Here is a 16,192-nt window from a genome sequence, read left to right as displayed (position 1 = left end):
TTTTAAATTTTTTTTTTTTACAAATTTAACCTTTAAATTTGTGCTTTAACATTAAAAAATTTTTGAAACATGCAAATCGGACTCTTCGATTTGGAAATTTTGAATGTTTTTTTTTTTACTCAAAATTTATCCTCAAATTTCTATCTCTACCCAAAAATCGAGACTCAATTTTTTACTCTACCCAAAATCTGACCCTCAGTTTTCTACCCTTACCCAAATTTAAATCTCTGATTTATAATTTCTAATTAAAAAAAATAATTATTTCCATATCCATAAAAAATACACCAATTCTCCATAATTATACATTATACACCTCTCCAATCCATTACCAAAAAAATTAGCCGAAAAATGTTGCTATCAAAACAGAGAAAAAGCCCAAAACGAAAAATTGACCTTACTCTACACGAGGGCATATTCCAATTTTTATTCATTGGTCCCTAAAATTAGAAACATCCCCAATTTTTTTCTTTTTTTTTTTCAAAATGATTTAAGCCTCTAGTAATATTTGAGGCGTCAAAAGCAATGTAGTACACCACAATTATTCTAAGGTTGCCACGTGGAATATAGAAGCATGTTACTGTACTAAGAAGTACACTATAAATAATGTTGCAGCCTCATGTGAATCGTTTAGAAGCAATAAAATACACAATATAATATTAATTAATAATTGTTCTGCGTTAATGGTGGAAACTTCAGGTTAGTCCTTGAAGCTGAGTTCAACTACCTCTATCTTCTGCTTCCCTCAAATTCTCTTTGTGCTTCATATTCTGGTTAGTGCTAACTTCCAATTCCATGTTTGAGTATTATTATATGTTCAAGTTCTGTTAATGGGCAATGTTCATTCAATTGAACAGAGTTTTATGAGGAACAAATGGTTCCTCAATTAGCTTCCATTCTTGAATATCTAATAGCTAAGAACTTTGAAATCATGACAACTTAGTGAAGATTTAGTAGTACACAGTAATTTGAGTTCAGAGATAATGAAATAGTGTTGAGATTTTGGGATGATGGCTAGCATTGTTTGCATGTAATGATTAGAAATATTTACATGTAATGATTAGCATTGAATGTGTGTTTTAATAAGCATTTTTGACCTGAGTCTTAATTTGTCATACAACATGAAAATGTTACAACTCAAAATGAGTGACTATGATGGTGAATGTTTCTTAGGTTGCGTTTGTTTATGAGAACATGACAAGACAAGACACTGAGAACAAGACATAAAAGACAGAAACACAAAATTATAAAAATCCAATTTATTCTTAGAGTGGACACAAAAGAAAAAATAAAAAATATAATAATAAAAAATATAATTATGAAAAATTAACAAGAATAATAAAAGAAAAAATGAAAAATAAATTGTGTCATTGTTAGTGTCTTCGTGTCATTCTTATTAGAATGGACACAAAATACACTGAATTCAGTCTCTCTGGATACAATGTCTCTTTCCATGTTTCCTCTATCAAACACGATTTTGTGTCTCTGTGTCCCTGTCTCAGTGCTTGTCTCTATAAACAAACGCAGCTTAGAGCCCTCAAAACAAGCAGTCGGCTCGGATTGCTCGTAAAAATGGACGAGTTGAGCCACTAAAATCACAACTCGTTTAGAAGGAGGTCAATTTGGCTTGGCTCATATAACTCGCGAGTTAAAAGGTTTTTAGTCAAGCGTACACGGGTTGGCTCGTCTTTTTGATACTCATTCTAATTTTGATGGAATCTTTGATGTCCTTCAGATTCTTGAGAATCAAAGGAATTAAAGATGGCAACAATGATGACTGCTTCAAGCAACTTAGTCTCAAGAAGTTCATCATATGTTTCCCATGGACCAATTTTCTCATGTGAGTCTAAAGTGTCACCCATGGAACTAAAGCACACCAACAATCATAATGGACTAAGAGTCTTGAACCAAGTGGATGAGATTCTGAACAGAACCCAAATTAAAGTTAGTGCAGCAAAATCAAAGAGGATGGGACTTCAAAGCAAGAGAGGTAAGCCTAAAGGTGTTATCATATGTGGAATGACTTTGATCTTTGTGGGAACTGAGGTTGCTCCTTGGAGCAAAACCGGCGGCTTAGGCGATGTAATCGGAGGTCTGCCACCAGCATTGGCAGTAAGCTTCTTGTTTTTAGTCACTTGAATTATGTTCTGTAGGTCATTGTAGTCTTATTATTATACTTCATTGATGTGTCACGTGAAATGACATGTGGTCTGACCATGTTATTTAACGTGATACATCAACTGATCTATAATGACGAGACGAATCTCATTTGGAAATATTCAAGGATTAAGATGAATCGTGATTACAAAGTCAATAACCAAAGTAAAAGCTTTAATTCTTTCCTATAACATTAGCTTTTTGCACTGATTGGCATGTTTGGGGTTCAATGAGTGCAAGACTACCTCTAATTAATCCTTGTCTAGGCTAATGGACATCGAGTTATGACAATCACGCCGCGATATGATCAGTACAAAGATGCATGGGATACAAGTATTCAAGTTGAGGTATAATCCTAGAATTGAAAATATGATGAAGAATCATGTTTTTCACCAAGTTTGTGTTCTTTCTATGTCTAAATGCATTATGATTTTTCTTATTACAGGTAAAAGTAGGAGACAGAACAGAAAAGGTTCGGTTCTTCCATTGCTATAAAAGAGGAGTTGATCGTGTCTTCGTCGATCACCCTATGTTTCTTGAGAAGGTTGGAAAATATTCCTTGATTTTTTTTTCCCTTATACTCTGCTCTGAATATGTTGGGAAATTCAAGAACTTATTAAGGACTAAATTTGAAGGTTTGGGGCAAAACCGGAACCAAAGTTTATGGACCTTATGCAGGGGAAGATTACCAAGACAATGAACTACGTTTTAGCTTGTTCTGCCAGGTACTTCTATATCTCTTTTCTGACAAAAAAATAAACACTATAGATTAAGGGTCCGTTCAGATTTGAAAGTCATAATTTCGTCGCAAAATGTATGGATATTTGTATGAAAGGACTAATCTGTCACCTGTTTTAAAACGTTAGGGACGAAATTAACATTATTAAACTTTATCCTACATACTTTTAATTTGGGATGAGATTGATGGTTTAAAAAAAGATACACATTATTCGCCATGGAAAATCTACTCTTTGTCTCAATTTTTATCAGTTATAAGCAGTTTATAAGTGTAACAAGGCTACCTTACATGAAAGATCTTACATTAATCTAATGTCTCTGTATCTAAATCTGAATTCAAATGTCTTAGTTTAATTTATGTTCCTACTTTTCCCATATTTTCAATGTTGTAGGCAGCATTGGAAGCACCAAGGGTTCTGAATCTTAAGAGCAATAAATACTTTTCTGGGCCATATGGTAAGAATTAAGTTCTTAATCAATCAGCATAAGATCCTTAATTATGATGTTTTGTTTTATTTTATTTTATATTTTACGTAGGCGAAGATGTCATTTTTATCGCCAATGATTGGCACACGGCCCTTCTCGCTTGCTACCTGAAATCCATGTACCAATCAAGAGGCATCTATAAGAATGCAAAAGTAAGGTCTAAATAACATTGGTTAATTAGTTACTTAATACTTAATTATGCATTGATAATCAACTCATTTTCAGTGAATGCTACAATTTATCAGGTCATTTTTTGTATCCACAACATTGCTTACCAAGGAAGATTCGCATTCGAAGACTTCTCGCTTCTCAATCTCCCTGACCAATTTAAAAGCTCATTTGACTTCATTGATGGGTATGATTAATATTGGTAATTAGTCGAAAATGTTTTCATGTAAAGATCATAATTGAAAATCGTTAAATAGTTTCATATATTTGACTAAATTACTTAACATAATACCTGTCAAAACCTTAGTGATTTTCAATAGTTATGAGTTGTTACCATTGTATCCAATTACAAATTCTAACTACTTATATTGATCTAATCATGCAGACATGTTAAACCAGTAATAGGAAGGAAAATTAATTGGATGAAAGCTGCAATCATAGAATCATCCATGGTGTTAACTGTTAGTCCATACTATGCTAAAGAACTAGTCTCAGGTCCTGACAAAGGAGTTGAATTGGACAACATCCTTCGCCGAACCGGCATCATTGGAATTGTCAATGGCATGGATGTGCAGGAGTGGAATCCGTCCACCGATAAATATATTGCTGTCCGATACGACACTTCAACGGTAATAACTGGAAATAGTTGTGTTTAAACTCTGTTATGTATGGATCATAAGAAGATTGTCTAAAGATATGAAAAATCCTTTACAAAGTCTTGTAATTTAGGTGTTGGAAGCAAAATATATTTTGAAAGAAGCTCTCCAAGCTGAAGTTGGATTGCCAATAGATAGAAACATTCCTCTCATTGGATTCATTGGTAGGCTTGAAGAACAAAAAGGTTCTGATATTCTTGTAGCTGCTATTCCCCAATTGATTGAGGAGAATGTTCAGATAGTAGCCCTTGTAAGTTCTTTTCTTTTCTTATTTTTTATTTAAAAAAAAATCAATGTGACATAATATGCAACCCTTTTTCATTGATACTTCTGATTAGGGTAAACTATATTTTTTCTCCTTAATATTTATGAATTTTTGTTAAAATACTCTTAATGTTTAGTTGCATTTAATTTTGTCCTAAACGTCTTCGATTTGTGTCAAAAACGTCCCTAGATGTTACCTCAATGTAAAATGTTAGGGACAAAATAAAAAATTTTCAGGGATAGTTTTGACACAAATCAAAAACGCTTTTACCCTTTAGATTGTTTTTCATGCTAACTTTAAAAAATTTTGTACTTGAATAAGTTTTGATTTTATTATTCACGTAAAAATATTTTCATATAAAGATGATAGCTAAAAATTATTAAATAGTTTTGACATGTTTGACTAAACTGCTTAACATAACATGTATCAACATCTTAACTTTTATCTTCGTATAAAGATATCTTCATGTGAATAATAAACACCCTATAATTACTTCTTTAACTTTATATGCTATACAAAAAATCGTATTATATCTTGTAATATTACCGTATCTCCGTATCCGTATGGTGTATTAGTGTTATTCCTATATTGCCTTATTAGGGAACAGGAAAGAAACAAATGGAGAAACAGCTTCAACAACTTGAAACATTATACCCAGACAAGGCCAGAGGAGTTGCAAAATTCAATGTTCCTTTAGCTCATATGATCATTGCTGGTGCTGATTTTCTATTGGTTCCTAGCAGATTTGAGCCTTGTGGTCTTATTCAACTACAAGCTATGCGCTATGGAACTGTATGATTAAATTAAATTTTACTTGCTATGATATTTATTATTAATCCAATCATTAAGGTAATATATATATATATATATATATTTCTTAAACTTTGTATTATTTTTCATTATATGCTAGGTACCTATTGTTGCCTCAACTGGTGGATTAGTTGACACAGTTCAAGAAGGTTTCACAGGATTTCAGATGGGTCCCTTCAATGTTGAGGTAACACCTTTTATCATTTCATAATGTGAAAATTTCCCATGCTAGCTTTGGTTGCATTTGGTAGCAGAGACACAGGTATTTAGACTTAGAGACAATATCTTAGGATAGGAAATTTAAGATGCATGTAGTTTGTATTTTCAGTTTTCAGAATTTTATGAAGAAAAAAATAAATAAAAATACGAGATGAAAATAAAAGACAGAACTTTATTGTTTTCACAATTTAATAAGGTGCATTTTGTTCCTAATTTTCAGTCTATATAAAAAACTGGCCTCTAGACAATGCAACATACATGGACAGAAACATATATAACTTCTCTATGTTATTTTTGTTTCTTATCTTCTTTTTTTCTATCCAATGAATTAGTTTCTAAGTGTAATTTTAGAGTCTGTTACTCTCAGTATTATTTATAGAATTTCATGGAAAAAAAGTGAAAACAATAAAATATTTTTTTCCATATTTTTCCTTCACAAAATTTTAAATAGAAGACTAAATTACAAGTCCTTGAGTACTAGCACAAACTATTATTATTATTATTATTATTATTATTATTATTAAAGAAAATATAGGAAATTAATTTTTAGTTATTTAACATTAGTTAATTTTTTTTAATTCTAAAATTTTTATCTTTTGGAAGATTTAGGATTTATAATTTAATATTTAAGATTAAAGATTTATAGTTTAGGATCTAGAATTTAAAATATAAACAAAATAATTTTAAAAAAATTAACTGATATTGTCTAAAAAATATTGGTTTCCTAATATTCCTCTGATAAATTTTGAGTGCTTTGTTTTAGTGTGAAGCTGTGGATCCTTCGGATGTAGATGCAATTGCCAAGACCGTTAAAAGGGCTCTTGCGGTGTATGGGACTGGAGCTTTTACAGAAATGATCAAGAATTGCATGGCTCAAGATCTTTCATGGAAGGTGACTAATCAAAATAATAACCAAAATAAAGCATCTATCTCTGAGTTGAAACCCATTTTAGCATCTGAAATTTTCGATCGGCTTCAATTTCGACCCCCAAATTTATAATTACCCAATTAACACTCTCAAATATTGGATTGTGCTCCACGCTTGCCCCGTAGCTATCTCCGTTAACGGAGATCTGATGTGGCACGTTAAGTTGACAGAGTGTATATCCACGTGGCCTTGCTAGAATGGATGTGTGATGAGTGAATAATGTGACAAAAGTTGAATAAACTCAATTTGCAACCCTCTAGACTTTGCTGGAGAAATTGAGTTCATTCAACTTTTGCCACGTCATTCACTCATCACAACATCCATTCTGGCAAGTTGGGTGCCACGTGAATACACACTTTGTCAACTTAACGTGCCGCATCAGATCTCCATTAATGGAGATAGCTACAGGGTAAACCTGGGATACAATCTAATATTTGAGGGTGTTAATTGGATAACTATAAATTTGAGGGTCGAAATTAAAGCCGGTCAAAAATTTGGGGCCAAAATGGATTTTAACTCATCTATATATATAAATAATACGAATTTAACATGGTCATATTTAAATGTACACTCGCAATAGAACAAGACCAAACCAACGTCAACCTATATTGGTTTCGCTTGTTCAATTAGAGCTCTATCTAGTATCTACTTTTATAAAAGAGCACGTCTAAATTTGAGATATTCTATTTTCTTTTGAAATTATAAATATTGCTTTTATTAGAGACAATCCAAGCTATATTTTTTACCTGGACATGATATTTCATTTTATTTTATTTATTTATTTATTTATTTGGGATTTTTAGGGTCCTGCTAAGAAGTGGGAGGAAGTACTTTTAAGTTTGGGAGTTCCTGGCAATGAACCTGGAATTGATGGAGAAGAAATTGCTCCACAAGCAAAGGAGAATGTTGCAGCTCCATAATTTATAAGAACATCAACAAGGATATATGAGGAAAAAATTCTCCTTCATATAATGAGGAAAAAATTCCTACTCTATATATATAGCCTGAGTTTGATGAATTATATATACTCCTCCTTCCATTTTTGGTTTTTCTGTATATTTGATAAAAGTAGTTTAATTTTATTAATTTCAAATCAATTAGCGGCGTTTATCCATCATATAATCTTCACATATTTTAATTATTTTTTTGTCAAAAAGTAGGACTATATATGTATCATTGGATGCTACTATACTTACCCCTTTATAATAACTTTTAGTAATTAACAATTTGAAATTATCCATTAATTATTGGGTATTATTGGGATAAGGTCAGTTAGTGGCATGCACAACATTACAATATTAATTCTCATATAAAATAATGTACATTTTTCTATTCCTTGAGCAATTAACTCTTCCAAGTTGAATCATTCTTGGAATCATTCCCTTGATTGATATATATGTTGCTGATAATAATAATAATCTATGTCCCTCCTCTTTTTTGATGAATCATATCACCAAGTATTCAAGTATATATCACTATTATCAACCCTTTAATTTCTTGTCCTTGAACCCTTCTCTCATCTTCATCATTATTTTCAACACATAATTTCTCTATCCATATGGAGATTAAGTTGATGAATTTTAGATAGAAGAAGTTCTTTTGGGTCTTGAAGCACTTGCACCTTTTCTTGTTGCCACTTCTGTTTTTTTAGTAGCAGTTCTTGTCACTGTTACATTTAATAATAGAAATAGCCAATGTCAATTATTAAAGCAAGATATTTCAAAATTTTCAATATTAAAATTCAAAATCAATTTTATTTTTTATTACAGAAATTTAAAAAAATAATAATCATAATATACACATAAAAGATCAAAATATTTTTTCACCTGAATTAGTAATTGGTGGTGGTGGCATTGAAGGAGGAAAAGTCAAGATACCAGGTGAGCCATATGGTCTTCTAGGGGGTAAAACTGGAATTTGCATCATTTGTGGATATTGAACCCTAAAACCATGACCTTGATGACTATGATATCTATGTGCATATTGAGCATTCAAAGGGTAAATATTAGGGATAAACCCTAATGGCCCTATTGCCCCATTATTGGAAGGGTAGTAAGGTGAGAATTGTTGACCTCCATAGATAGCATAACAATTCTGAAACCAAAAAAAAAAAAAAAAAAAAAATCAAAAGAAATAAATCTGCCCACTATATATAAGGCATAGTCAATAATATGCACCATGAAATAAAGAATTGTAATTTAAATTTATATTATGTAATAATAATTTTTATTTTTTTAAGGTTTTTTTTTATGGACTGATAATGTAAAATATTTTACACAATCATTCAATTACATTCGTTCTTTTGAATGATTATTCACGTGATCAATATAAAAAATAGTTATTTTTGTTGATATGACGATATAAAAATTAGATATACGTGTAAAATTATTTTATATCGACAATGCATCAAAATTAAAATTTTCTTTTAAATCTTAAATCATAAACCAAACTAGTCACATGCATGTCAATATATTATAAAATATTAGAGTAAAAAATATGAAAAAATAGGAGTGGAAAAAGAAAAAGAAATTTTGGGCAAAATTTTTCGAGAAGATTAGTATTTTTTTTCTATTATTTAAGCATCCACTTGCACATGAATACTTACCATAGGGACCATTGTTTCTTGTGAGTATCCATTATATCTGGTAATAGATGATATTAAAAAAAAAGGCAAATTAATAATGAAAATATAGACAATATAGGAAGAAGGCAAAATATTAACCTGTAACTAATCATTATTATTATTAATAATATATTAAAAAAAGAGTACACATTGCCTGGTGCTTTTATATGTTACCTATAAGTTGGATAAGGAATTCTGAATTGTTCATTAGGTTGATGGAAAAATGTTGATGAAGGAACAAAATGATGATGAGAAGGGGAAGCCAATATTCCAGCCACTGGTTTAAACCTTTCTGCATCAAATTGAAGATGAGAAGTTAATTTCATTGTTATTGTTATTAGGGCTGTTCGGGAAGCTTTAAAAGTAACTTTTTTGAGCTTTTGACTTATGAAAAGTAGTAGTATTAATGTCAGGTGCAATTTTCAAAACTAAATTGCGACTTTCTAAAAAGCTATTTATGAGCTTATAGAGAAGTAAAAAAAAATAACTTCTCTCATAATATTATTACTTTTTACCACATTTTTATAAAATAAGCACTTTTAAAACCAAAAATCCAAACATAAAATAACTTATTTATAAGTTACTTTTAATATAGTTATTTATTGTTTAAATTATTTTTTCAAAAAGAGCTTAATTAAGTTGTTTATCCAAACTAGAGTAATATATCCCTGAAAATTAATTTAAATAATAAATATTTAATTAATATTTAATTGATAAATGATAAACAATGTTAAAGGCTGCAATAGATTACCTCTTAGAATGAGATAAATAGATTAAACTGATGGAAAGGACTCAAAATGAAGAAAAGAAAGGTATGTCATCATTATATTGAAAAGAAAGAGTAAGATTTTTTGTTCTTGTTTTTATTTGAAGTGTTATTTATTTTTAAAATATTGTGAAAAATAAATGAAACAATTATTTTTTCACAAAATTAAAACAGAAAAGGAAAAAAGAGAAACAAAAAGCAATTAAATAAGGTTGGGAAAAAAAAAAGAATGGAAGGAAATTGAGACCATGTTGAGGAGTTTGTGAGTGTTTCTTGTTTGCAGCAGTTGATGCAATATTACAATTTGCCCTTCTCCCATCAATTATTGGAGATGGATTTTGGCATGCTTTCTTTGCTGCCTCTGGATCCTTGAATGTGACCTATTGCAAAAACAGAGAATTATTACCAAATAATAATAATAATAATAATAATAATAATAATAATAATAATAATAATAATAATAATAATAATAATTGTTGACTATATATATGATCATATGCTAAATGAAATCAATTAGTAAAGCAAATATACCATATAAAGAAGATATATGTGAGGATTTAAAATAGAAGGTTAAATGAGTCCCTCTACTTTAGGGCAATTTTTAATTAGTTTTACATAGTTTAAAAGTTTGTGATAATTAAAAGTTTCATATTATATATATATATATATTTTAATTAGATCTCTATACTTCACATATTTATATTTTTATTAATCAAAATCCTGTATTATTTAATTACTTTTTTTAAAAGCAAATTTAATAGTGTAGGAGCTTGGATCATAAAAATTTTAAATGAGAGAGAATCAGTTGAAAAAAGTTTGTAAAATATAAACAATTAATTAGTAATATTTAAGTTAATAAAAGAGTAAATCAAATTGGTCTCCAAAAATTTTAGATGAGACATTTGGTTTCTAACAAATTTTTATTTATTAAAAATCTTTTCAAAATTATCCTCGTCAAATAATTTGGTCATTCATTTCATTTTTAATATGCATGTTACAAATTAGTAACAAATTGTATTATAAAATAATTAGGTCCAAATTAAAAAATATCACTATAAAATAAATTAATCTTTTTTTAAAATAACGAAAGGATCAATTTATCTGAGAAAAATAATTTTGAGAATTTATAAAAAATAAAAATTTATTAAAAATCAAATTGTCTGATTCAAAATTTTAGAAAAATCAATTTGAATATTTATTCTTAATAAAACCTGTTTTTTTAATTAATTTATAAAATATAATAAATTACAAAATTTAAAAATATAAAATCTAATTATAAATTGAGCAAAACCCTTTAAATAGGAGAAACTAATCTTACAAAGCCATAACCCTTGGACCTTCCAGTGTTCTTGTCTGTTATGACAACAGCCTCTATAATATCTCCAAATTGCTCAAAATATCTTCTCAGTGTCTCCTTTTGAGTCTCCCAAGCCAACCCTCCAACAAATATTTTGTTAGAACTTGAATCATTGTGTTTCCTTGTATTGTTGTTACAATCCACCATCTGGAATAATTTTTTTTCTTTTAATTTTTGGGAGATATGATGTATGTGATTAATAATACACAGCAAGAAAACAAAGGCTTAAAAAAAATTAAAAATAATATAAGGTCCAAACAATAATTTAAAATGAAAAATTAGCAAAATTGAATTAGGCGGCAAGAAAAATCTACAAAATAAAATTATCATAAAATTATTTATTTTAAAAATTTAAATTAATAAAAGAAGACGACACATGAATAATTATATGTATAACTGAAACAAGAAATAATAAAAAATGAAAGTAAGCTTAAACTAAATGCTATTTCCTTCATCATTCTCAGAAACTCATTGGCTTCATCATTTTTCTTTTTTGAGTTCATATTAGATGAGGCATCATATATAATAAAATCTCTAACATAAATCAATTGCAACACAAAGGAGAAAAGAGAATATAATAATACAATATATATAAAAATAAAATAAAATAATAAAAAATTGTAAAGGACCAAACCTTTTCTTCTATAACACCACTTTCTTTGTGCTATAATAATTTATGCTGTTTTTGTATAGGAGCACTAGACATATTTATCTTGTGCTCTAAAATTCATGTTCCTCTATTCAACTTTCTTCTCCCAAATATGCATGTATCTTCAAAATGCTTGCTTCATTTGAAGTTGTTGTAGAACTTGAGGAGATGATGATGATGATAATAATTTTGATATTACATAAAATAATAATCCTTTTCTATAATGTGTATGTGTTCCCCTTTTACTCTTCTTTTCCTTTGCAAATTTATTTCTTTGTGTATAGTTCTTTCTTCAGCTACTTTTTTCCCAGAAGGTGGTGAAAATGAAAATGGGGTCATGACAGGATAAATTTCTATTTCTGAGAGTATTACAGAGAATCAAATTATTATAATCATATTAAAACAGGCTATTTTTTCTATTTTTTCCAGAAAAAAAAAATACATTTTGGAAAATCAATATAGGGATCTTTAGTTTCTAAGTTAATAGCAAATTTCTCACTTTTCGCTGTCACTTTCTTTATTTAATCACTTCTCATAATTAGATCATAGATATGTTTAGAAAAAAATTTCATTTTTATTTATTAGAAATTTGGGTTCATAAAATGTTTTATAATAATAATAATAATAATAATAATAATAATAATAATAATAATAATAATAATAATAATAATAATAATAATAATAATAAAGAAAAGAGTTTTGAGGGAATATAAGAACTTATTATTCAAATATTCATAGAGTTATATATTTGGCCTCATTATACATTTCAAAATATGTCATTAACTTGAGATTGCAAGTAGTTTTATTTCAATTTTGCTTATGTCAAATTTGAACATTCTAAAATGAAAAGAAACTACAGAATTTAGGTTCTTTCAAGTCTCTATCATTGTAATTGATTGGCCATTGATTTGAGTAAACCTTACCAATCAATGTGAAGTGAATAGTCCTTGTTTTAATTTGAAACTAATCTAGTAATCTTGTTAGGGGATAATGAAAACTAGTTAAAAAAAATTGCACATCTAAATATTCAAAATATTTATGTTCAAATTCCGAAAAGTACATATCAAAATTTATATCAACTGATTATTAACTATATGTTTTTTTAATTGTTTCTTAGATTTATTGCTTTTGAAAACTAGAATGTGTCACTAAACTATGATCATAATTAATTGATTAGTTCATGCAGAAATGAAAATGTAGTGATAGAACCCATAGGAAGCGAAGTACACCTTTTAATTTAAAGTGTGCTATAGTAGTTATATTTGTATAACAACCAACATAGGTTAGTCGAGTACTCAGTTCACTTGTTCACTTAAGCAAGTATCGGGAGTTTGAATCCCGGCTTGTGCATGTAGCAATTTATTGGCCAACGGCAGACTCTTAAATGGAGGTCCGATCCGCGACAAATTAGTCCTTGACATGTCAGGTTGGAGGATATGTGGGCAACCCAAAAAAAGTTATATTTGTATAATGCCTTTCAATCCATTTCATCATTTATGGAGAAAGTTAATCCTAAAGTTGTGAATCTAAAATAAAGGGTCAAAGTTTGTTTCTTGTTGTGCTAGGGCTATAAAGAATAAAGGCATTTCATTTGAAATGATTTTAGTTTTTTTTTTCTTTCTTTCTTTATTATATTAGAATAGACTACATCATTATATGATTAACACCCCGTTTCAAAATGTAATCAAGTATCACCGAAAGTTGTAGGGCTATCTATATATAACTCAATGCCATAGGGGAAAAAAGTGAGAAACTGAGAAAGAGAAAAGAAGAGTTTACTGCCATATATGGCTAATAATAAGTTGTTTTGATATATTATTAGGGTTCACATTTTAGAATTTAGGACAGGAATTACTGTTGAAATTTTTGTTGGAACAATTTGATGATAAATGCAAGATTATATTTGTGTTGATTTTAGCGACAAATTGTAATATCCAACGATAAATAATTGAATGTTTATATTTTTGTTGTGATTGTCGGATTTTCTCATAAAAATGGTAATATAGGCAGATAACAGCTGTATATTTGGTAGTAAAACCTTTTTAATATATCTTCATCATAAGCGAGAAAAAAAAATATTATGCTCCAACAATTCTAAATAATTCTAATTTTGAAATGATTGAATGACATGCTTAATATATTTTTAAATTTTTGGTCAAAGTGATATCTCAAATTCTTGTAGTTAGAGAAAACTTGAAACTTAATTACGTACAGATAATATCTCCAAACTTTTAGCGCCAATACAACTACAACGAATTTCAGGTCGTGAGTTGAGTAATTTATTTCGTGTGGTCTCAACTGTTGTGAAACATATGTCACAATATTTCGGTGTTGCATCAGCACACACCCTAAATCTTTCAATAACGATGCATCACAATACACCTCAAAAAGTTCATTAGGTTCAGACAATACTAACACAGGTATTACAGTCAATTTCTACTTCAAAACTTGAAATCTCTCCTCACATTCTGACGTCTAATTAGTATAGCATATGCCATTAATTATGCAATATCAATCAATCATTATCAATATATCCTTCATTCATAAAAATTTCGACATTCTGCACTTTCCCAATCAATCAACATTAGTTTTATCATCATTCATACTATATTCAACTTCATTTAAAATTCTCAATTTAAGTTCTTCTTTTCACAACCTTTTTCTATAGGTCCACTCTTCTCTCTATGCTTAGAAACTAGGAATTGGACTCCTTGAATATTCAATATTTAAATCCGATACTCCTGTAGTAAAGAGTCAACATCAATTTGAAGCTTAACCACTCATCTTATAGATTTAAGTTGTGATCTTATGCTCTAAATTCTAGTAGCAGCAGATGAGGTTGTGAAGTATTTGTTGATGATCTTTCAAACTTCATAAGATTTCAATTCCAACAATGCACAACTTATTTGTTCTTCAATGTTAAACCAGTATTGGTGTATGAACTATATGTGCATAGAAGAACAGAGTTTCTAGGTTCAGTAACTTGTGAAAGAAGAAAGCATAATTCCCATTAGAAGATTGAGAAGTACAGCACAATTTTTTGTGTAACAGAAAGTGGTTGCATAATAATAATAGAAAGTGTAACAGAAAGTAATAAAAAATAATTAATTCGAAAACTAACTATATCCAACCACCCTTAACCTACTTAACAATATTTTGTGTTAAACGGTGTAATTAAACACAAAAATGCTATTTGTACACTAAAATCAGCCACTAAAATCAACTACCAATGTATTTGTGTATAAATACATGTGTGATTTAATTTATTTTCAATATGTATTTTATACTGGTGGCTGACTTTGATAGCTGATTTTAGTATACATGTAACATTACTTAATTAAACATAGGCTAATTTCATCGTGAGAAAGTATAGAGAACAAATGTTTAGTTAGTCAAATATTAAGCAATTTTAGAGTTTATGTTTATAATTTAGAATATAAAATTAAGATTTTATAATTATAATCTAAAATTTAAGATAAATAAAATAATTTTTAAAAAATTAACCGATATTAACTAAACAAATTAACTCTCTAACATTACTCTTTTACCATTTATAATATATGACAATGCACAAATCATCATCACCGACATCGTTGCCTTGATTATTATTTGATAAAACAAATTAAATACTATTTCATGCACCATAAGATGCTTCTATTTTTTGACTTAATTACCGGAAACCAATATTATTGTTTTTATGTTCAACTCTCACCATCATTAGGATTCCATATCCCACCATACCTCCATGCATGACCCTACCCTCACCAACCTTCCTCTTTGCAAACCATGCACCATGAAATAATAATCAATAATGTATGTTTGTTGGATCAAATATATATAACTAGCAATCTTGTCCAATTATATGTTTTAGGTTATGTTTATGTTTTGTCTCTGACATCAAAATATCTGAGAAAATATAGGGAGCCAATGGAATATCTATACAATGTGTACAATTGAGGTTTAGGGATATCCGATTCAGTATTAGAGATATAACTATTAGTGTTACCTTTTTCTATCAGCTTAAATTTTTGGGATGAGTGGTTTCATGATATAGTATCAGAGCTTTAGATCCGAAAGGTTAAGAGTTCGATCCTTGGTGACATGAGATGTTTATTATCCCTGATATCGGATGGTTATTCTGGATAGTATGGGTGATGTTCATTTTTTAACTCATAACCCATTGTACACATTATACAAATATTCCATTGATTTCTTAGCGGAATTCAAAATATCTAAACAAAATATGAATAATTTTTTATTTCTATTTTCTAAAAGTATTTTTTTATTATAGAGAGTTATAGTAACATTTTATATTTACTGTCCTTATATTTTTATCTCGAAAACACAATATTGATCTTGACTAATTTAGGTGT

At 28.9% G+C, this 16,192-nt stretch overlaps 2 protein-coding genes across 3 annotated transcripts; one reads left to right on the top strand and one right to left on the bottom strand.

The window, feature by feature from the left end:
- Window positions 1-547: 547 nt before the first annotated feature.
- LOC107624325 (granule-bound starch synthase 1, chloroplastic/amyloplastic) lies at window positions 548-7,538 on the top strand. 2 transcript variants are annotated; one of them, XM_016326837.3, is made up of 14 exons: window positions 548-696; window positions 1,733-2,109; window positions 2,421-2,501; window positions 2,600-2,698; window positions 2,790-2,879; window positions 3,285-3,348; window positions 3,430-3,530; window positions 3,624-3,733; window positions 3,932-4,175; window positions 4,276-4,452; window positions 5,068-5,259; window positions 5,378-5,464; window positions 6,260-6,388; window positions 7,228-7,538. In XM_016326837.3, exons 2-14 carry the CDS (start codon window positions 1,759-1,761, stop codon window positions 7,342-7,344), a joined length of 1,842 nt encoding a protein of 613 aa, XP_016182323.1. In that variant the 5' UTR covers window positions 548-696; window positions 1,733-1,758; the 3' UTR covers window positions 7,345-7,538. The 2 variants fall into 2 exon arrangements, with proteins under 2 accessions (XP_016182323.1, XP_016182316.1); XM_016326830.3 differs by having other exon boundaries at window positions 617-770.
- Window positions 7,539-7,812: 274 nt separating this feature from the next.
- On the bottom strand, window positions 7,813-12,051 carry LOC107626700 (uncharacterized). Its single transcript, XM_021115291.2, has 7 exons — window positions 11,805-12,051; window positions 11,132-11,317; window positions 10,061-10,193; window positions 9,222-9,339; window positions 9,030-9,066; window positions 8,251-8,518; window positions 7,813-8,090 (listed from the first exon to the last, which is right to left on the bottom strand). The coding sequence occupies exons 2-7, from the start codon at window positions 11,315-11,317 to the stop codon at window positions 8,005-8,007; spliced, it is 828 nt and encodes a 275-aa protein (XP_020970950.1). The 5' UTR covers window positions 11,805-12,051; the 3' UTR covers window positions 7,813-8,004.
- Window positions 12,052-16,192: the final 4,141 nt, after the last annotated feature.

This window comes from Arachis ipaensis, chromosome B2 (assembly GCF_059453495.1).
Source record: "Arachis ipaensis isolate K30076 ecotype BB chromosome B2, ASM5945349v1, whole genome shotgun sequence".
Classification (NCBI taxonomy): Eukaryota; Viridiplantae; Streptophyta; class Magnoliopsida; order Fabales; family Fabaceae; genus Arachis; species Arachis ipaensis.
The sequence above is the reverse complement of the archived record's forward strand: the minus strand, read 5'-3'. Positions and strand labels throughout refer to the sequence as shown.

Coding starts and splice junctions, on each gene's coding strand:
- LOC107624325 (XM_016326837.3), top strand. CDS start 1,759: ATGGCAACAATGATGACTGCTTCAAGCAACTTAGTCTCAAGAAGTTCA. Junction 2,880..3,284: donor GTTTTAGCTTGTTCTGCCAG/GTACTTCTATAT, acceptor TCAATGTTGTAG/GCAGCATTGGAAGCACCAAG. Junction 5,260..5,377: donor AAGCTATGCGCTATGGAACT/GTATGATTAAAT, acceptor ATTATATGCTAG/GTACCTATTGTTGCCTCAAC.
- LOC107626700 (XM_021115291.2), bottom strand. CDS start 11,317: ATGGTGGATTGTAACAACAATACAAGGAAACACAATGATTCAAGTTCT. Junction 10,194..11,131: donor GGTCCAAGGGTTATGGCTTT/GTAAGATTAGTT, acceptor TTTTTGCAATAG/GTCACATTCAAGGATCCAGA. Junction 8,519..9,029: donor AAGAAACAATGGTCCCTATG/GTAAGTATTCAT, acceptor TTTTGGTTTCAG/AATTGTTATGCTATCTATGG.